The 22097-nt window shown below is 53.6% G+C and overlaps 1 protein-coding gene across 2 annotated transcripts in view; it reads left to right on the plus strand.

Moving 5' to 3' along the window:
- The window catches only part of PHF24 (PHD finger protein 24), a 34020-nt gene extending 23644 nt beyond the window's left edge, over positions 1–10376 (plus strand). Inside the window, exons 5-8 of one of the 2 annotated variants that reach the window (XM_072993051.2) lie at positions 151–353; positions 2212–2378; positions 2793–2897; positions 4505–10376. In XM_072993051.2, coding sequence (XP_072849152.2) covers positions 151–353; positions 2212–2378; positions 2793–2897; positions 4505–4604 — 575 coding nt within the window. In that variant the 3' untranslated portion in view covers positions 4605–10376. The remainder of the gene's footprint in view (positions 1–150; positions 354–2211; positions 2379–2792; positions 2898–4504) is intronic. The other variant, XM_072993050.2, reaches the window with a different exon arrangement.
- The last annotated feature ends 11721 nt before the right edge of the window (positions 10377–22097 follow it).

Genomic DNA, 22097 nt, shown 5'->3' on the forward strand with positions numbered 1-22097 from the left:
CCGGCAGCCAGCGTGGCCCCTTTCCTCCCTGCAATTCCCCCAGAACAGTTCAGGGGGCTCTTCATATGGCAACAGCAGAAAGCCCGACCGCGTGCACACGCCACCACCCTTTCTCCTGGGTTGACCCTGTGTTGTTTGGTGGCCCCACAGAGAGCAGGCTGGGCCTGGAAGATTTCTTGAGCTACAAACACCTGGCCAGCCAGCGAGAAGGCGAGCAGCCCAGGGACGAGGCGGAGGAGGAGCGGGACACCCTGCAGTTTGCGGCGCTGGACCCCGAGAAGAAGGGCCAGATTGAGTGGGCAGATTTTCTCTCCCACGAGTCGCTCCTCCTGCTGCAGAGAACGCGCACACAGGTGGGTGCTCTCCACTTGCTACGGGGGTGACGGGGAGGAGTCTGGAACCCCAAGGGGAGCTGTTTTCTGCTGACCCTGCCCACTGAGCCACCCAGCCCAGGGGTTTGTCCTCTTGGCTTTCCAAAGCCTCTGGCCAAACCCCTGCCCAGCCAAGCCAGGCCCCTGTCGCCCGGAGGCGGTGTGTGTGTCTTTCTTATGCCTGTGACTGGCAGCTTTTTAAATGGGTGGTTCTACAAGTTCAGCCCTGTGCTGGCAAAGCTACCATATTTTTCCATATATGAAATGACATTTTTTTTCCTAAAATAATGACAGTGGGGTCTTGACTTAAGAACGGCCTGAGTTAAGAACATTTTGACTTAAGAACCGCTCTCATAGGAAAATATTGACTTGACTTAAGTACTTAGATTTGAGTTAAGAACTGAAACAAACCCACGTGGGAGGCAGGGAAAGTGCAAAATGTGAACTTTCAGTTAACTGTTGGCCAGTGAAAAGGGTGCCTGTCTGCTTCCTCACTCCTCCCAGCGTCTAGAGAGTGGATTGGGAGACAGTCTTCAGACTGCCTGGTACTGTCCTGCCTGGACTGTATTTTCCCTGCCTTCCCTGAACCTTTCTTGACCTAAGGAAAAAAAGAAACAAAATATCCCCCTCTAGTGGTCAAAGGCAGAATAGCAGCTTCCCATTAATTTCTATGGACAGAAAAGAGCAGATACGGATCAAATGGTTTTCAATGCATTCCTATGGGAAATGCAGATTTGACCTGAGAACTTTTTGACTTGAGAACTGCCTTCCAATACGGATTAATTCTCAAGTCAAGACCCCACTGTACAGGAAAAATGGAGGGTAGATTTATACATGGAAGTAAGGGGGGGATCAAAGCGCTTTGATCCCTGCTTTCCCCCTCCACGTTTTGCAAAGAACATGTAGGGGGAAAGCAATTCCTGCTTTGCCCCTCCACTTTCTTTGCAAAAACCTGCTTTCCCCCTCCACTTTCTTTGCAAAACATGTAGCCACATGAAGAGCCCCCATATGAAGAGCCCCCTACATGTTTTGCAAAGAAAGTGGAGGGGGAAAGCAGGAATAGCTTTCCCCCTCCACTTTCAGTGCAAAAAGTGTAGGGGAAAAGCAGTTTTTTGCAAAGAAAGTGGAGGGGGAAAGCACTTTCCTCACAAGAAAGTGGAGAAGGAAAGCAGGTACCAAAGCACTTTGATCCCCGCCTTCCCTCACCACTTTCTTGCAAGGAAAGAAATTTTGGGTGAGAAAAGTGGAGGCGTCTTATACATGGGAGCATCTTATACACTGAAAAATTACGGTACTTCTTGATTGACACATGCCATGTAGACTAGGCACTAGGGGATTTTGGGTATTGTAGTTGGTGGGCAGCAGCTGCCCTCTTAAGGCCTGGAACAGTTAGCTGCTGCCCTGCCCAGGACAACCTCCTGGGGCTGACGGTGGCTCTCAAGGTCCTCAGACAGAGGAACAAAGCTCTCCTCTTGCCTGCCCTGTTGCTTCTGGAGGTGGACCTTGGCCTTGCCGAGCCCTGGAGCACCGAAGACCCCCCCCCCCGCCTCCGAGAAGCGGCCTGCTGTTCTCCCAGGGTTCCCTTCTCAGGTAGGGTGGCCTGCAGTCGGTGAACTCCGACCTCACCTCGAGATGCAGAGAGGGGGGCATCGGTTTCCACGGGCCGGTAGCCTCTTCCGTCTGGCCTGAGGATGACAAGCCAGGGGTTTCCCCAGTTGCTTTCAGTGGGGTTCCTGTTGGTTCAAGGAGGACCCGGCGGGTGCCCTTGTAGAAGCTGCCCTGGAAAGACCTCTCTGGGCTGCAGAACGCCCACCTTGCCAGCCCGCATTTCCTTCCTCAGAATGCTCTGCTGCACCTGCTGACGATTAAGGAAAGGGAGCGGGCACGCGCCACATTCCTGTCGCTGGATCAGCACGGAGACGGGCTGGTCAGCGAGGCCGAGAGCCGACGCGCCCAACACACGTGGTTCCAGAAGCGGCACAAGGAAACCTCCTCCTGCAACGTCAGGTAGGCATTTGGGCAAAGCCAGCACCGTTGCCAGCTGAGAGGCAGGGCCCCTGGGACTCCCCGCCACCAGGCCACTCTTGTAGGCTGTCCCTCAAAGACGTGACTGTATTCTAACTTGCCCGTGCTATCGTGTGCTGCTTCTTAGCTATCAGTAGAAGAACATGGAATAGTATGTGGTCTCCAAAAGAGAAGGGGGAAGGTTCTGAGTACCAGTCTACATGTAGATGTAGCAGAGAGTTGCTTCCCAGTGGTTCAGATCACTTGGGCTGAGCGTTGGTGCTCCGTTCCTTCACCAGAATGTCAGGACACAGCAGCGTCCACCTCGTGTGCGGCCATTTGGAATGAACCGCGGAGGGTGTCCTGGGTTCTCGGTGGGCATTGAGCATGACCAGGGTGTCTGTCGCTCTCTTGCAGCATCAGCCATGTGGGTCCCATCTCAGAAAGCAGCCCAGCCAGCAGCAGCAGCAGCAAAAGCCAGGAGAAGGTGTTGCTGAGCACAGAGCCAGAGGAGACATCCAGGTGAGTCGGGGTGGGTGGGGGGGAGGCTCTCTCCACACAGGTCGGCAACACAGTTTGGATCCAGCCTCCTTCGCAAGGGAATCGGTGCATTGAGTTGATCGCTTAAGGCCATTCCACCTCCTGCGGCAGGCAGGCAGAAGGAGCCTTTCCCTTTCGTAAGGCCTGCTGGGAGGAATCTGGCCCCTCAAAGAGTAGATCTGAAATTCAGCCGGGCCCACACAGGTTGAGACATGGGAAGTAAATTATAAATGAATCATTATGTGCTGGCAAGATGCTTCTGACGTAACACCAAACTTTCCAAGCGGGTCCTAGGTACAGAGTGCTCTGGAGTGGTTTGCCAGCCCCTCCGTCTGGGGTCGCTCTGGGACCTCCCCGTGTAAAATGTGCCCCAAGGCCACACAGGCTGGGTCTTCTTCTGGGGGGCACCTGACCTATCCGGCCGGGAGACTTAAAGAAGACAGGACGGTAAATAGAAAATTCGAGGGGTTTGTGTGTTCTTGCTGTGCTACTTTTCCAGGGTTGTTTTGTTTGGGGGGAGATTTGCACATGAGGAAGCTTGTACAGGTGTGACCTCCCACCCCTCTAAAGGGACACACCGTCCTGACGGGGCTGGACCAGGGGTCAGGAGAATTGGAGCAAGGACTCCTGTTTTGCAGGTGTGAGGAGGAATAGAGCTAATCTGGGTTTTAGTCTGAACTTTAAGTGAGCTCCCCCCCCCGGTGCTGATACTGTTTGGGGGGGTCAAGTCCAGAATACGGGGTGGTCTCTGTAGAGTTTAAAACCTGGAATAGATCCCACCAAATCACTTGACCCATCAAGGATGGGTCGAGATGCCCGCCCTCCTGCCTCGATTCCTACTTCTGACTTCCCCAACATGAGTGAAATGATCACCACGCAGGGGCTTGTGATAAGCTCAGCCTCATTAAGAGATCCGACTCCTGCATTTCCATGGCAACCATTGGCAGTAAGACACGCCACCCGATGCAGCTTCCAAAGGCGCAGAGATGACACCAGCTCAGCTGGTGAGGGGTGGGCGGGAGAGCGAGAAGTGCAGCCCCTGTCATGCCAGGAGGGGGCTGGCAAACTAGGGCCACCACGGGCCCTCCCAGGGAGAGGGGAGCTGTTCCACGACACGCTTCCTCCAACCATCTGCTTGGTCCCTTCGCGGCTGCCTCTCCCTCGCCGAGCCTGCCAGCTCCCTGTCACTCAGGCCTGGAGAACACTGGGGGGGGGGGAGGAGGAGGAGGAGGAGAAGGGGCACCCCCTGCACGGAGCTCCCCCTTTCCCACCAGAGGAAGGCATGGGAGAGTCCTGAGGAGCCGAGGGGTTGGCCCCCCCAATCAGCAAGCCCACCCACCCACCCACCCCCTGAGATGGGGGTCCGGAAGAGTTCCTTTCTCAGGGTCCAGATGCAGTCCAGGCTCACCCAGGCGGCCCTCACCCACCGATGGCGCCAGGCCTTCTGACGTGGTGCCCGGCAGATCTCCTTGTTCCAGCAGCAGTTTGTGCCAGGGGTGGGTGGGGGGTGGATGGGGGGTCCAGGGCTGGCTGGGTCCCACCCGGCTAACCCATCCCCTTCCTGCTCTCTCTCCCTCTCTTCTCTGCAGCCGAACTGTGGACTGGCCGACGTTTCTGAGGGAGAGCACCATCTATATTCTGGCTGCCCGGCCCAACAGCCCTGCCGTTCACCTCCGGCCCTTGGCATGAGAGGGCTGTTGGGCAATGGGGCAGGAGGCAGATCGTCTTGGCCCCTTGCAGCATGGCAGGGAGGAGCGGCCACAGGCTCTGCTTCGCCCCATTGGTTGATACAGGTGGTGACTGGATTGCTGCAGAGCCACAGAGGGTTCCACATCCCCCCCCCCCCAATGTCAGGCTGTGTTGAGAAGTTGATTGGCCTCTTTGCCCGCTGGCATCTTTCATCTCTCTCCTTACACCCAGGTCACCCGTTTATATGTGAGACCTCCTTGGGCAGGACAGAACGGCACCTTTCGATTGATCGCTGGAAAGCTTTGCCTTTCTCCTTTCTGGTCGGCCAGTGGGCGAAATGACCTTTTGCCACTTTGGCCAGCTTTGCAACATGAACATGTGAGTGTGGTCCAGATCCACATATCCCCCTGCCCCATTTCCCACCTTCCGCTTAGCTCCTAATCCAAGCGTTCATCTCCATCGTCCATGCAAAGGCTGAGTTTATGTGTGGCAAAGCCGATCTCTTGCTTCCAGGGTTCAGGCATTGGCGACCTTCTGATTTGGGGGGGGGGAGGGGCAGGACAGGGCTCGACAGGAGAGTCCCTGCGGCCCTCTGGTTTCTGATGGACCAAGGGGGCGAGGTGGCCTAGCCATGCACGGACTTTGTGTTCTTCTTTGCTCTGGACCAGGAAGGGACAAAGCAAAGGTGTTCCCTGAGGGAGAGCCAGGCATGTGTCCTGGAAGGTCCTTCCTCTCTGCCCCCCCATCTGTGTTTGCTGGGCTGGCCTTTGGAAAACGAATGGGCCTCCCTAAGGAAATGGATGACCCATCAGTTCAGCCATCTTTGTTTGCTTCCAGAAAACTTGCAGTTTGTACAAGAGGCACAGGCTGACCCCCTCTGCCACCTGGACCCTCGTCAGGTGGCCGTGTTCTCCCATTTTCCCTCTCCCTGGGGAGTGGGGGGGTGTTTCCTGGTGGAAGGACATTCTGGCACCCATTGGCCTGCTCCCTTCAGCAGGGCAGAGGGTGGCCCAAAGTGGGCTTGGTGGCTTAGCCTGCTCCACACCCTGCCCCGCCCCATTGGACTGTAGAGACCACCCTTAGCACTCCCCAAAAGGCTTCCTGAAGGCCAGCCATGAGGCAAAGTTAACCGTCCATGAACTGCTTGTGACGTTGGGGCAACGGAAGGCCCCCGTAGGTCTGGCGACTCTTCTTTGGGCTGACCCACGTGATGCCTCCAGGGAAGGACCGCCACAAACAGGGAGGCTGGCCTGGCCTGGCCTGGTGCTTGGGTAGCCCCAGCATGAGGGAAGGGTCTTCCCGCACGTAGCACAGGGACCATGCCCTGAAACACCCACCCACCCAGATGTGACCCTTGGACTGTTCCACCAGCGGCTTCCAAGGAGGTGGAGAAGGAAGGACAGACAAAGAGCTGGATGGGCAGACAAGAGGCAAGCACTATTCCAAAGGCGGCAGTTAGATGGTGCAGGTCACTGATCTTGAGAGCCAGGCCTTCCTTAAGTGCTGAAAGATACCTGCTTGTCCTTTTCACCTCCCGTATTTTGCAGATGAGTTTGCTTTGTTTTATGATTGGCCATGGGGACCTCCTTTGCAAAACTGACTCCTCAAACACATGGCTCTGAAGGAGTACCATCACTGGAGACTAACGGGCTGTTCCAGTTTCTAGTTACGGACTGCAGTAATTAGATCACTATTAAATTGTCTATCAAGTTCTGGCCGCCATGCGGTTTGACCTCCGTCCTGATCTGCAGGTGTCCATGGAGAGAGACAGGGATCATGATTTCTATGAGGAATGAGATGTTCATAGCTGATGGCGAATCTCATCACATTCCAGGGTAGTGTGTGCACAGCTGGTGGGTCACCCTGTGTGTTTGATGCACCTGGGGAGACACACACACACATGCGCACATAGTCTCCCATGCTTCTAGCTAGACTGTCCTTCCCTGCCCTGCCCCAGCTGTCACCTTTCTCCTCCCTTCCCCCAGGTCCAAGGCCTGGCCCTCCCAGGGACGCAGCCCCACTTCCCTAAGATGGTGGTTCTCACCCTGGTTTTGTGGATTGCACTCATCCTCAGTGTTGGACCCTATGCAGTGATGTGAAGACCAGCAGAAGAGCACTGCAGGATGAGACCAAGGGTTCCTCTAGTCCCCAGACCTGCTTCTTTCAAGGGGACTCATAAGATGCCCCCCCTCAAGAAGCTGGAGGGGGAAAAGAGAAGGAAGAATCATTTGGTTTTCACCTATGGTGAGACTCAGATCTTAGAAAAGTTAATTTATAGGACTACAACTCCCAGAATGCCCAATTGGGAATGATCCAGCCTGGCTTGATTCTGGGAGTTGGCAGTGCAAAAAGAGACTTTCCCAAACTCTGGTCCAGCTGGCCGGTGTGCACATGCATTAAAGAAAGAGATGAATTCTATCATTTTTTTGAATTGGGTAACCTCCCTGGTAGACAGTGGGAATGCTGTAGACCAGTGGTGTCGAACTGTGGCCCTCCAGATGTTCTTGGCCTTCAACTCCCAGAAATCCTGGCCAGCAGAGGTGGTGGTGAAGGCTTCTGGGAGTTGAAGTCCAAGAACATCTGGAGGGCCACAGTTCGACACCACTGCTGTAGACATAATATATCTTGACTTCAAGTAAGTCTTTGATGGAGTGCCCCATAATCTTGTGATTAGCAAGCTGACCAGGTGTGGGCTGGATAAAACAAGTGTCAGGTGGATACACAGTTGGCTATAGCGTCATACTCAGAGGGTGATGATTAATGGCTCCTTCTCCAACTAAGAGGAGATAACAAATGGGGAATCCCAAGGTTCAGTCTTAGGTCGGATCCTCTTCAACATCTTTATTAATGACTTGGATGAGGGAGTGTGGGGGAACACTTACCAAATGTGCATATGATGCAGAATTGGGTAGAATAGCCAATACCCTGGAAGACAGAAACAAAATTCACAAAGAGCTTAATAAATATAAGCATTGGACTGAAAACAACAGAAAGAAATTTAATAGGGATAAATGCAAAGTTCTACATCTAGGGATAAAAAAAATGTAGAGTTACAAGATGGGGGATACTTACATCACTAAAATGATCAGTGAGAAGGACCTTGGAATTGCTGTAGATCACAAGCTGAATCTGAGCCAACAGTGCAATGTGGCTGCAAAAAAAGGCAAGTGCTATTTTAGGATGCATTAACAGAAGTATAGCTTATGAATCTCATGAAGTACCACTTCCCCTCTATATGGCACAGGCTAGGCCTCATCTTGAGTGCTTTGTCCAATTCCAGGGACCGCACTTTCAGAAGGATGCAGGCCAAGTGAACATTTGGCTCAGTAAAGCTACAGGCGAGAAAGATCACAAGAACTCTTCAAATACTTAAAAGGCTGTCCTACAGAGGAGGGGCGGGATCTGTTCTTCATCATCCCAGAGTGCAGGATACACAATAATGGGCTCACGTTACAGGAAGCTAGATTTTGGTTAAATATCAGGAAAAACGTCCTAACTGTTAGAGCAGTATGACAAGGGGACCCTAGGTGAGCGTTCATCACCTAGGGAGCTGATGAACGCTCCAATGCTGGAGGCCTTCAAGAGAAAGTTGGGGAACCCTCTGTCCATTCTGCTTTGATTAGGATTCTTGCCTTGAGCAGGGGGTTGGGCTTAGAGGAGGGCCCTTATTCCATTATTCTAGGACTTGAGGAGCCTGCCTTCCCCTGAGTCCAGCCATCCTGTAGTTCAGCCGCCAGGCCAAAACCTCACCAGCTCAGCTTCTTGAGAGGCTGTGAACTGAAGCTGGCACCTCAGGGTCTCCCCCCACACAAACCTTCCATTGCTAGCAGGATATAAATGGGCATCTATACGGCAGCTCTGCACACCTGAGAATAGTTTTCCAGATCCGGGATGCGGTGAACGAGAGCAGGGAGGCCGGTAGGGGGCAAAGGCAGATACAGCCAACCTGCCGGTCTCAAGGGTCGGGGTGACAGACGGACACCCTTTTCCTTACTTCTCTCAAGAGGCTGGCTGAGCGGGGGGGGGGGGGGGAAGGCCCAGACTGCTCACAGAGGTATAGACTGGCAAAACATTTTCCCTTGAAAGAGGCCGCCCTTCAAAGCTGCAGGGTCTTCACAGCGCAGCACCAGAGGATGCCAGCCTTGTCTCCTCGTGAGGAACTGCCAAACAAAAGTGAGCTGCTTTGCACCTCCTAGAAGTAAGCAGCAGTCCTGCTGAGAAGATGAAACCAAGAAATGAAACTCAAAGGAGCCTCACCCGGAACCAGAGGAGGTTTGCTGTCCCCATCGGGTTTTTTTTTTAAACCCTTGACTCACACCCTGAGGCTCTGCCTGGAGGGCCTGCTTGGATGGAAGAAGGAGTTTGTTTCCCTCCCCCCCCCCCCCACACACACACCCTCCTACTGGGGCCGTTCATATTCCCGTGCACACTCATAAAGGTACATGCCACCCTCCACGTGTTCTTCCTAGCCAACTCCCACTCTGCCACAATTTTAGTTAGATTTGGCATCTGTGAGGAGCTCTCCTCCCGAGGAGGCCATGCGCACTCTCCCTGGTGAGGTCTTGGCCTCTCTTGCTCTGGTTAAATCCCTGCCTTACATCCAGGGAGAGGCAAGGGGGCCGGCCTGCTCTTTCCTGTCCCATCAGATGACCTTTGGCTGTTAGAAGGTCACCCTCTTCACGTCTCTCATCCCTACCGTGGCCGCTGGGAGAGTTCCCGGCACGCTTCCTCACAGGGCGACTGAAATTGATTGGGGGGGGGCACGTGGTGCCTCAAAGCAAGCCATGTCTGGCTCCCACAGCCCCACCAGTCAAGATGGGCCCTCTTGAATTGATCTGAGTTCCCACACATCACAGCTGGGCCGAGCTCAGACAAGTCCTGAGCCACTGCACACATCCCACCCGTGTCCCAGAAGTCAGCAAGAGCTTCCCATGCTTGCCCCAAAGCCAAGCATGATAATCCGGTTGGTGCCGTCATGTCTGCTAAGGGACTTGCTGGCTTCTGGTTGGGGCTTCTTTGTGCCCTCAGTCCCCACCACCCATGCAGCCCACCCCTCCAGCTGCAGGGACAATAGTGGAGACTTGAGAATTTGTCTTGTGTCCTTTTAAAGCTGTCCAAGTGGACAGCCATCCCTGCACCCTGTGGCAGTGAGTTCCACAGATTAGCCATGTGTGACTGAGTGAAGAAGTATCCTCTTTTAGCTCTCCTGAATCTCCATCACTCAGCTTCCGGGGATGGCCCGACTGGGTCCCAATGTTACAGGAGACAGGGAGGAGAGCATCCTGCCCGTTTCTCTTCTGGAGGGAGCCTTTTGCCCTGGGAAGAGAAGATGTAAGTATTCAATGGCAAAACATCTCAGACCCTGCCACCCTTGCCCAACAGGCGCACACACACACACACCTTGGGGCAGACTGATCTCTGTGGCACCTGTGGAAGGCATCGCCTGGCCTTTAGAGGGGACTTGACACGTTGCAGGGGAATGCCCCATCAGCGGGTGCTCACCCTTGTTTGGTGTAAAAGGGCGCTCAGAGAAGTGACAGAATGGAGAAGGGCCGCCCAGGTGCCCGGAACGTGCTTCTGAAGGGCTCCTTTAGAGATGTCCAGCTGGCCTTTTTTTTTTGGCTGTCCACTGGAGAGACGCATAAAGCCATGAGCAAGGCTTGGAGGGTAGGGGGGCCTGTGAACCCCTTTCCTTGTCCTTCCAGGGTGCCTGCTCAGTTCTGTACAAAGGGAACCTGAACTCTGTGATCTGAATAAATTATGTAAATTCAACACTTTTTGTTTTTCTGTCGTTTTTACTATAAATCTGGTGCAATTTCCTTTGGGGGTTGTGCAAATCAGGGCGGTAGGCAAGGAGCTGCACCATGAGAATCTCTGCCTTCCCCTTTTCCGGCTTTCCCCACAGAGGGCTCCGTGCATTGGCTACATCATCTCCACCCCCTGGAGACATGGGTCAGGGTTCAGGACAAAAGCCAACGACCAAGGTGCTGCATTCTTCACTGGATGCCCCCCCCCCGTCCATGCTCAGATGGTGCCGCTGTGGAGGGGAACCCCCTGCTGCTCCGGGGCATGGAGAGGCAAGCATGTGTGATTCTCTGCCTGGGCCTGGCCCACAGGATGGTTGGGACAGGCGCTGAGTCCCAAGGGCCATCTGTCTGCGGAGAGTGTCTCCTTTTCTTGGAGCTAGCCCAAAGCCATGTGAGATCCAAAAGGAGCTTCCTGGCACTGCCTAGGTGCCCACACTCCTCTCTCCCCCCGATGACTCATGGCCGGACACGTGGAAGACATCCCACCTACCCCCGCAGGGCCGCGCTGTGTGTTTGGAGAGATGGAGGCCCCGTCTCTGGCGGTGGGACCGTGATCACTCATTTGCACTGACCCGGAGTCAGCTGCCCTTGTGGCCCATCAGCCGGTCCAGAATCGGCTGGAAATCTCTGCCCTGCTTGGCAGGCAGAGCTGCAAAAGGTCTTACAGGCAGGCAGGGTCGCCTCTCCGTTCCTCTGGAAGGAGCCAAGGAAAGAATCGCTCCACACCGCACGGTATCCAAACTCAACTCCCAACCCCATCCCTGTCAGGGGAGGAAACGGGGCAAAAGAGAAGCCGCCTTCCTCCATCCCAGTGTTTCTTCCTTTGCTGCTAAAAGGGTCCCCATGGGCCACATCTGTCCAGTCAGTATAACTGGCTTGGGATTTCCCAGCTGGCAAGGCCATTACGGCGGGACTTCCGATGGGTGCCCTTCTGGGCCTCTGAGGAGGAGGAAGAGGGATCCCACTTGTGCAGTTTCTCCACCCCCAGGATCTGTCTTCAGTTCCAAAAGAGCTGGGGCTCATTCCACGTCCCTCCCGGCTTCCGTCCCCTGCCCTCCCTTCTTCGCTGTGTCCCCTCTCGGCTCCAAGCTGCCTGTTCTGGCGGGAGACTCCCTTCACTCTTCCCATGCTGTTCTTGGCAGAGCCTGATCAGAAGCTTCTGATCCAGGCTGACGTTCACCCAACCGTGCAGCCAGCGAGTGACATATGGATCCTCGGCACTGCCGCTGACACCAGCCCAGGAAATGTAGAGGGAAAGTCAGGCGAGGCGAAAGCCAGGAGCAAGCCATCCACTCCGTCACGTCTGGCTGCTCTCACGGGCACAAAGCAGCTGCCAGGATGCAACACTTGGCCCATTAAAGGATGGGTGGAGGAAGGCAGAGCTCCCTCGCCATCATTCTGGGAGGCACTGCTAGGCCATCCCAGTCTTGGCTGGAAGCTTAGCCACAGATCGCTGCATCCCTCGGCTTGGCTTTGCAGGTGGGGGAAGAAAGGAAGGCTTGAACCGGAGACAGAAGCATACATGGTAGAGCTTAAAGGGACCCCGAGTGTTCTTAAGCCCAGCCCGCTCCAAAATCCACAGCAGGCGCATCACGGGCAGGAGGCCATCCCACCTCTGTTTAAAAAACTCCAAGGCGGCACCCACACCCACCCATGTCCCAAGAAGCAGCCCATTCATCTGCTAAGCCGCTCTGGCTGTCAAGGCATTCTTTCTCACATTTAAGCAACACTTTTTTTTTTACAATTGAATTCACTTCACTTCGGTCCTACCCTCTGGAGCCACAGAAAACCAGCTGGCTCCCTCTTCCCCATGGTAGCCCTTCAAGTATTTAGAGATGGGCATGGCACGACTTCTCAGCCTTCCCTTCTCTGGGCTATACCCCCTACCTGCTCCCTCAGAGGGCTTGGCTTCCTTTACCACCTGGGTCACCCACCTGGATTACGGTAAGTGATCAGGATCAAGCCTGGGAAGGAGGAATTTAAATCCCACAGATTTAACTCAACGGTCAGCGCCCACCCTGCCTTCCTGCAGGGCAGGATCCGGTGAAGGCAGGGAGCTAGTGAGGTGAGAGCCAAGGGGGGCAGGTGTGGGGTGCTCCCTAGACGCTGGAGAGCCAGACTGGGCTGGTGAGAAGGAGGGACCAGGTTCTGATCTCTGGAAGGGTCTGGCAGGTGGCTAAATTCCAGCACTGAAATGCTCACTGATACACGGAGCAAGTCCAGAAAACCCTGCAGATGGTGAAAGAGGAGTGTGCTTGGCATCGGGTAGCAACTGAACACAGCCTTGTGGCTGAGCTGAAAGGCCTGCTCTTCCCTCCCTTTGGATGCACACAGTCAAAGGATCCAAAGGCCACGGGTGCCCTTACGCCATGGGGGCTCTACGAAGGCAGGCGCCACCCAAGGCAGGAAGAGGGAAAGCTGGGAGCTGCTCGGTGGGTGACTCTCCCCCTCCTCCTGGCCAGGGCCTTCCGGCCCCATCCGGGCACCCCAGGGACCTCTCTCTAGCCTGGCAGGATGATGCACTTCAATATTTCAGCAGCAGCTTTCTTCAGGAGGGACTTAAAGGAGGCAGGATGATATATATTCCATCTCCTGCACAGAGAGAGAGAGAGAGAGAGAGAGAGAGAGAGAGATCAGGCAGTTTCCCCAGCCCAGGGTCTCTCCAGGAAAGCCAGACGGGGCCAAGAAGGGCCCAGGGAGGAGGAGGAGGAAGCTTCGCTCACAGCTCTCCGTGGAGGGCCTCCCTTCCTTTGGACTCCAGCTGGCCTGGCCTTGCTGACCTTCCTCCCTCCCTCCCCCCCTGTTGGCACCCCCTCCCCCCCTGCCTTCACTGCAGGTGTGCCAAGAGCCCTTCACCCCACAGAAGCAGAGCAGAGGGGAAGGGGCTGGACAAGCCATTTCCCACCACTTTCTTGCCAGCCTCTGGGGACCCCTTCAGCCTGGGGGGTGCGACAGAGAAGCTGAGGTCCCAAGAGAAATCCGAGGAAGTGGTGCAGGGGGCTGGACCCGAGGGTCTTCGGGGCCCCTTCCCCACACCACGATCTCTGGCGTTCTAGGGTTCTCTCGTTCTGGGGTATCCCCCACTCCACCCCACTGTTCCTGAAAAGAAGTGGCAAGGCAGACGGCACAGGCAGCAGGAAGCCAAAACGATCTTCCACACCAGAAAGGGGTTGACAAGGGCAAGGCTTGCTCCAACTTAAACTGGCAAGCCCTCTTCAGCCCTTTCCGGCCCAGACAGGCTCAGGCCACTGAGGGGGGAGCATCCTGCCCCTCTCCTCTCTGTCGTCACTTTCTACGGATGGGAAGGGGCAGGTCGGCAGGGAAAAGGGCCTCCTCACGTGTGGGAAGTCCAGCTCTGGCTCATGAGCAGAGCTGTGTTGTCATCCTCAATGTCACTATCATCAATCCAGTGCAGAGCTGAAACATACTTCATGAAGCCAGGGCCTCCCTCTGGGATGGATCAGGTGCTGTATTTGTGCCCGATGTGCTGGCTGGATAGCTCAGTAGGTTAGGCATCTGGTTGGGAGTTCGATTCCCCACTGAGCCTCCCAGAAGGGCCAGCGTATGTGGCCTTGGGCAAGCTGCACGGTAGTCCCAGAAGAAGGGAACGCGAACCACAATGGAGTCTTCTCTACCTGGAAAACCCTGAAAGGGGTCATCCTAAGTCAGAATCAACTTGATGGCGCACAGTTATTCCTTCTGCTCCACCAGGCAGTTCAAAGCGACCTCCACTCTGAAGCCTACAGAAAGAGAGAAAGGAGCGGGGGGCCGGTCAGCCCCTCCCTGAGCTTCATCCCAGTTCATCCCCCTGTAGCAAAACTCCTGTTTCCCAGCTCTTCCGAAAGGGAGGGAAGAGGTGGCAGTGCCTGAGCCCCTCCCACGGGCCTGCTGGGTGCCTGCTCTCCCTTCCGTCGGACTTGGAACAGGAGGTACACCTTCACACCTCAACCTCAGGGGCTGCTAGATGTCAGAGGGGAGGGAGTACGTGCTCCCTCCACCCACCCAAGTGGCATGACGCGGATGCTGCGGGCCACTTCCAGTGGCAGGCACTTGTCACCCACAGCCGCCAGGGAAGACCATTCGTGTCTTTTTGGGTTCGGGTGCTGTTCTCTCCAGTCAAGTCACATCCAATGTACGGAAACCCTGTGAATGAGGGAAAGGTCCTGCTCCCCTCTTGCCAAGGCAGGCCCACATCTTGTTGGTAACAAGCCATTTTTCAGAGAAGGCAGTCAGATGCAGCAAGACCGGGGACGCAGACCTTGCGGCCAAGCGACACTACAAGAGGGTGCCTAGGACGGCAGTGGATGTTGCTGTGTGCCTCCCCCTTGCACAATTTGCTCCAGGACCCACTTGTTCTCTTTCTGGCAATCCAGGGCATCCACGGAGCTCTCCTCCAGCACTACATCTCAGACGAATTGTTGTTTCTCCCTTTCTGCTTTCTTAACCCTCCCACTTTCACATCTGCGCATGGTGATCAGAAAGGGGTGTCAGAAATGACGAGAGCTTAGATGACCTTGGCCTCCAGGGACACCTCCTTACACCTGAGGATCTGTTCTAATTCTTTCATGGCTGCCCTTAATGAGTCTCAGTCTTCCTCTGATTTCTTGGCTGCCGCCTCCCTTTGGACTTACGTTGGAACAAAAGTACAGAAAATCCCTAACAATCTTCGTTTCTTCATTGTCAGCATCAAAGTTGTACAACTATTCTGTAACAGCCAGTGCTACATAAGGGGTGGAGTGCTGGATTGGGACCCAAAGGGACCAGATTCAAATCCCTCCTCAGCCAGAGAGACTCACGCAGGGGACCAGATAAGCCAGTCCTCTAACACCTCGTGTTACCTCCAAAGCAGTATTAGGACCACGGGCAGTCTGAAGGCAACCTGATGTCACCTGACAAAGACCATCATCTCTCCTGCAGTCCTTCCTTTTGCCTTAACGTTCCACTCTACGTCCGCTTTCCAACTTGCTTCTTCCACGTTCTTCGTCAGCCTTCAATCTTTCTCAGCAGTTGTTTTGACTCTTTTCTGCCAGTAATTTGAGGTTATCTTACATTTTTGTCTCACTGATCTTGCATTACTGATGCTTCTTTTGCCAATTTTCACTGTTTCTTCATCTGAACCAAATCCACCTTTTTGCATACATTCTGTATCTACTGCAGATTGAATAGACAGGGAGGTTTGGGGGGGGGGTCACCATAGCCTCTTCTCCAAAGGACAGCTTATGCATTGGGGCAAGCGAGGGCTGAGGCTCCCCCCCCCCCATTTCTTTCAGAACAACTCACCGTTTCTCACCACCCACACAGTCCAAGGCTTTCGTGTAGTCTATAAAGCATATAAGGGGGACGTGGTGGCGCTGTGGGTTAAACCACAGAAGCCTCTGTGCTGCTATGTCGGAAGACCAGCCACCGTAAGATCGAATCCATGCGACGGAGGGAGCCCCCGTTGCTTGTCCCAGCTCCCGCCAACCTAGCAGTTTGAAAACATGCAAAATGCAAAAATGTGAGTAGCTAAATAGGTACCATCTCATTGGGAAGGTAAACGGTGTTCCATGTTTAGTCACACTGATCATGTGACCACGGAGGATTGTCTATGGACAAAACGCTAGCTCTATGGGTTGGAAACGAAGATGAGCACCACCCCCTAGAGTCAGACACGACTGGACAAATTGTCAAGGGGAACCTTTACCTTTGTAATGCATAGGCTGGTCTTCTTCTGAACCTCTTTGACGCACCCCAGTAGTTCCATATCTGAAGGATGATCCTGACTGCATCTTCCCTGCTTCTGTTTGTCCAGGCCAATTATCCAAAAATGCCTGCAAGCTTTTTCTTCTTTCTTGTACCACCTTCCGTTTTGCACCCAAAGGCTTGAGATTTCGGCCTTGCATTGATATTTTGCTTTGAGTGTGTTGTGTAACTCTTCCTTCTCAAGATGCCATGAAGTTGAGCGTCTTCTTGGATAGAACGCAGCCTGTCCACCGCCCACCTGCCTGGGTTCACGCACCCGAGGGCTCCCAAGCTAAGGATGGGGACAGTGAGCCCTGAGGCATGGCATTCTTCTCCATTTTCCTCTCTTTTTTGCCCTCCCCAAAGGCAGCAAAGGGGGCAGAGAATGACAAAGGAGGTCCTCTTAAAGAGATAGATGGGGCAAAAAACATTTTAAATAAATAAATAAGGAGGGGGCGGCAGCAGTGGTTAGCTCCCCTCATTGGCTTTCTGTAGATGCTGGCCCGGGTGGGGGAGGGAATAAGCTGTGGGCAATCTATAAAAGGAAGGCGCTTCAGAGTTTGAAGCAAAGCCCCCTTAAGGGGTAACAGACATTTGATTTCTCGGCACAAGGTTCCCCACAGCTCTGCAAATTACACATTAGCTTGATTTCATTTGGGAACTGGCAACCCGGCAATAAATGGCAAGCTCTATTTGCAAGTCGATTGCACAGACCCAGCAGCTTTGAAGGAGTATCTCTCTAGAGGGATAATTCTTTTCTCGCCTTCATTTCGTGGAGTTGTCACCTTGCATTGTTGACTCTCCAGACAAGGGTGTGTGGACCCACACATGTTTTGAGATTCCTCCCATACAGGGAGTTTTTGAACACAGGCCGTGGTGTGTAGGCAGCATAGTCTTGCAACACACATCCACACAGTATTTGTTTTGTTTTGTTTTGTTCTCAGGAGACTTTTTATGGAACACACAAGATCCCAAATGTGCCCAGCGACTGCACGGGAGGAGAGCTCCTATGACTGCAGAGCGTCTAATCACAAGACCCATTTGCTCATAAATTATGAAGACTCCAAAAGGAAACTCATAACAGGATCGATAAAAGCACCGTTTAGTGAAAGCAGGTTTTGCTCCCTGTAGGGAGAATTCATTCTTTAGACACACTCGCAGCCGAAGCAGAGACTGTGAGGTGTTCTAGAAGCAGGCCATGAACGGCCGTGGGCCACCTTTCGCAGGCAGGAAGGGGCAAGGAAGGGCGAGGAGAGAAGGAGAAGCAGGACGGGGGGGGGGGAAATGCCCCAGGGAACCAAAAGGGGGGGCACAATGGCTGATCCTTGTGGTGGTTTGTGATGGCAAAAGTGGCCCAAAAACAGGACGTCCTTTATCGATCTCCTGAGGTACAAGGAACAAGATGGTCTACAGCAATGTGGTCAGAAAGTCACCCTCAGCAAAGTTTGAGAGGAGCCGCTGTCCTGGCCTCTGGCAGTGAAACCAGCAGAAGGTCTGGTGGCACCTTCAAGGCTACCTGGTTTTTGTTTGGCATGAACTGGTGTGGCCCAGAGACGCCCGCTTCTCGCAAGGCACGGAGGACGGCCTCGGCCAACTGGCATTCCTGTGTCGCCCATCTTCCTCTGCTCTCCAGGGCTCAGAGACGTCCTCCTGAGGCTACAGCTCTGCTCAACGGGGTTTTCTTCAGCCAGCGGAGGTCGTGAGGTCGCAGAGCAGCAAGAAGCAAAGGAAAACAAAGAAGCACCTGGGAGAACGGGACTCTCGGCAGCATCTCTTCCCCTTAATGGCTTCCTGGATTGCCGTGGTGCCAACTGGCTGTGCTCAGGCCAGCCTGTCCTCAGGGAGAGAAGCCCAGTGGGGTTTTCACCCTTTGTGTGTGTTGCAGGGAGCTCCCTGCCCGTCTTCCTTTGAGCCTGGTGTAAAACGGCAACAGTTCCAGAGAGTAAGCCCATGAACGATCTCTGGTGTCACCTTGGCCTTTCTTCAAAGAGCCTGGGCTGGCTGATCACAGGATCCCAAAGAAGCAGGACATTTTCTGAGTGACTTGGCAGTCTTTTGACTAATTCTACCTCTTCTGGCCCTCTCCTGAGAAGAGGAGACTCCCTGGAAAAGACCCTGATGTTGAGAAAGTGTGAAGGCAAGAGGAGAAGGGGACGACCGAGGATGAGATGGCTGGACAGGGTCACCGAAGCGACCAACGTGAATTTGACCCAACTCCGGGAGGCAGTGGAAGGCAGGAGGGCCTGGCGTGTTCTGGTCCATAAAGGGGTCACGAAGAGCCAGACAAGACTAAACAACTAAATGATGACCTCTCCTGATGGGAAGCAACATACCATCCCAGCTCAAGCAGGGCTTCCTCTGAATTCAGAGGCAGAAGGGAATGATTGGTTAGTCCTGGATCAATGGAGGGTCACCTCAGCCCTGAAAGGACCTTCTCAGATGCACAAACCGCAGACAGCGTGTGAGAGGGTATAAAAACTCCAACAGAAGCTGGCAGTTCCCCTTGTTGTCCCATGCCGTCAGCTCACTTCCCAATTATGAGTAGGATGACCCTATAAATGAACCACTTTCAGAAGGTCCTGTCATTGATAGCTTTGTCCATATTTTCCAAACTCAACCCTGTGGCTTCCTTTAGAGCACTGGTTCTTAACCTTGGGTTACTCAGGAGTTTTGGACTGCAGCTCCCAGAAGCCTTCACCACCAGCTGTCCTGACTGGGGTTTCTGGGAGTTGCAGTTCAAAAGCATCCGAGTAACAAAGGTTAAGAACCACTGCTTTAGAGAGTCAATTCATCTCATATTTGGTCTTTTCCTTTTCCTGCCGGCTTCAGCTTTTCCTAGCATTATTGTCTTTTCCAGTAGATCCTTGTTTTCTCCTCATGTATCCACAATATGATAGCCTTGTATAAACATTTTAACTTTTCAGGAGAGTTCAGGTTTGATTTGGTTTAGGACCACTTGTTCATCTTTTTGGCAGTCTGTAGGGTCCGCCTCCCAAGACCGCATTTCAAGCGAGGCAGATTTTTTTGTCTCCTAGCAGATTTCTTTTCATTGCTCAGGTTTCACAACCACACAAAGTAACCAGAAACACTGCAGTGCAGATGGCCTTGGTGTTGGTATCCAGCAAAGCTCTCTCTTTTTTTCACTTAAGGATCTTTCCTAGTTCTTCTCTAGATTCCCTTCCAAGTCTCAGTCTCCTTCTGATTTCTTGATTGGAAGAAAGCTACCAAATCTCTGAAAACACAGAAAATGAACAGGAACCGGCTAGAATGAGGGACCTGGCTGTGAGGAAGCAGACGGTTCCAAGTGGAGTCTGAAAGGAGTAACTCAGGACTGGTCTTTGGAGAGAAGCACCAGGAGGAGCCTCACGTTTTCAGGACCATGGAGAGGGGACCGGAATGCCAAAGCCTACCTAGAAGACGAGGGTACTCAAACCTATGCAAAGTGGGACAGGGCCCCAGATGTCCTATCAACTTTGTAGCGCCTGTTCTGTTGCCACCAGAGAAGCTCGCCCTGTCCTCCAAGGGGCTGCTTAGTCTCCCGTGTCCTGTTCCCTTGGTTCACCGGGGCAGAAGCCACAGTGGCAGAAAAAAAGCTGGGCACCACAAAGCTATCCTCCCCCCTTCCTGAGCATACAGTCAAACTACAGGAGGGCTCAGGGCCCACCTCCCAGCAAAAGAAGGCCAGCCCTAACCAGGGAGAGTTGCCCTCTTTGAGGCCAAAGGGTTTGCAGCGTTCGCTCTTTGCGGTCCCTCCTTCTCCGCTCAGGGCCCCCTGCTCCAGCTCAGTTCGGCCGAGGGCTCTCTTTCCACACCGCCTGGTGAAGACGTCCCTCCACACAGACTTTCTGCCATACTGGTGGTGTCAATGTTTTACTTGAACGTCCACTCCTTTCCTCCATGCTCAGCATTGCCATTCGGTCCATAGTTATTTCCACATTGGTTGCCTTACACGTCTGTGTTCAGAAACTGAAATCTATTGGGCAGGGTATTCCAATACTTCCCTGGGTTTTCCCATGCTGAAAAACAGCCTCACTGATCATCAGGATTTTGTTCCAATCAGGAGCATGTGTTCGTTGGCTAATCAAAAGATACAGAATCTTGACTGTGTGCAGAAGAGACTAGATGTCCTAGGACCAGTGAGGGCATAAATGGCATAAGTGCTTACACAAAAGGCCACGCGGCCCCTGCTTTTCACCGCCCTGCCACCATGGCCTCCAGATGCCTACTCCACGCCACATCTCCAGAAGTGCCTGCCGAACCAGGTCTGCTCCCTTCCTTCTGACTCCTGCCGTATCCAGGGGCACTTGCTGTCTAAGCCACCTGTGTCTGACGCATCCCTCTGGCTGGGAATCCCCCTGCAAAATCGGGTCCCTTCACTCTCTTGCCCTTTCTCCATCTCCACTCCTCCTTCCTTCCTTCCTTCCTTCCTTCCTTCCTTCCTTCCTTCCTTCCTTCCTTCCTTCCTTCCTTCCTTCCTTCCTTCCTTCCTTCCTTCCTTCCTTCCTTCCATTTATCATCAGCTCCTTCCTTCCTTCCATTCATCATCAGCGCCTTCCTTCCTTCCTTCCTTCCTTCCTTCCTTCCTTCCTTCATTCCTTCCTTCCTTCCTTCCTTCCTTCCTTCCATTCATCATCAGCTCCTTCCTTCCTTCCATTCATCATCAGCACCTTCCTTCCTTCCTTCCTTCCTTCCTTCCTTCCTTCCTTCCTTCCTTCCTTCCTTCCATTCATCATCAGCTCCTTCCTTCCTTCCATTCATCATCAGCGCCTTCCTTCCTTCCTTCCTTCCTTCCTTCCTTCCTTCCTTCCTTCCTTCCTTCCTTCCTTCCTTCCATTCATCATCAGCTCCTTCCTTCCTTCCATTCATCATCAGCGCCTTCCTTCCTTCCTTCCTTCCTTCCTTCCTTCCTTCCTTCCTTCCTTCCTTCCTTCCTTCCTTCCTTCCTTCCTTCCTTCCTTCCTTCCATTCATCATCAGCTCCTTCCTTCCTTCCATTCATCATCAGCGCCTTCCTTCCTTCCTTCCTTCCTTCCTTCCTTCCTTCCTTCCTTCCTTCCTTCCTTCCTTCCTTCCTTCCTTCCTTCCTTCCTTCCTTCCTTCCTTCCATTCATCATCAGCTCCTTCCTTCCTTCCATTCATCATCAGCGCCTTCCTTCCTTCCTTCCTTCCTTCCTTCCTTCCTTCCTTCCTTCCTTCCTTCCTTCCTTCCTTCCTTCCTTCCTTCCTTCCTTCCTTCCTTCCTTCCTTCCTTCCTTCCATTCATCATCAGCTCCTTCCTTCCTTCCATTCATCATCAGCGCCTTCCTTCCTTCCTTCCTTCCTTCCTTCCTTCCTTCCTTCCTTCCTTCCTTCCTTCCTTCCTTCCTTCCTTCCTTCCTTCCTTCCTTCCTTCCTTCCTTCCTTCCTTCCATTCATCATCAGCTTCTTCTCTCTCTCTCTCATTCTCTCTCTCTCTCTCTCTGCTAATTCATCCTGTCCTCATCTGACCCAACCTGCTGCTTTCCCACCTGGGGCCTTGCGCTGGGCAGCATGTTCCCCTGCAGACGCAACAGCCTCGCTCTGTCCCACTTTATGAAGGCCTCAAAAACCCTTGCCTGTGGCCGCTTGAAGTCTTGGTGGACTTCTTCCACCCTTTTGCTAAGCGAAGGCTTGTGATGATACAGACATTCTGCTTAACTCTTTGCTTTTTTAAAAAGCCGTTCCTTCCCCCCCCCCCCCGTCCGCTTCGTCTCTCTTCCTTGGATTTATTTTCCTTTTCTTTCCCTTTCCTTAGGATGGGGGACGGAGGGCTCTGCTGACCCTTTTCCTCCGTGCTGAGCAGCTCCACCTCCCGGATCTTTGATGTCCATGAGTCTGGCGGCAGAATGTGTTCTAGGACACACTTGCCAAAAGGGCGACAGCACCATCCAGTGGAGACTCATGGCCGGAGCAAGAAAAGTTACATTTCGTGGGTGGGGAGCACAGCC

This window comes from Pogona vitticeps, chromosome 2 (genome assembly GCF_051106095.1).
Source record: "Pogona vitticeps strain Pit_001003342236 chromosome 2, PviZW2.1, whole genome shotgun sequence".
In the NCBI taxonomy this organism is placed as follows: Eukaryota; Metazoa; Chordata; class Lepidosauria; order Squamata; family Agamidae; genus Pogona; species Pogona vitticeps.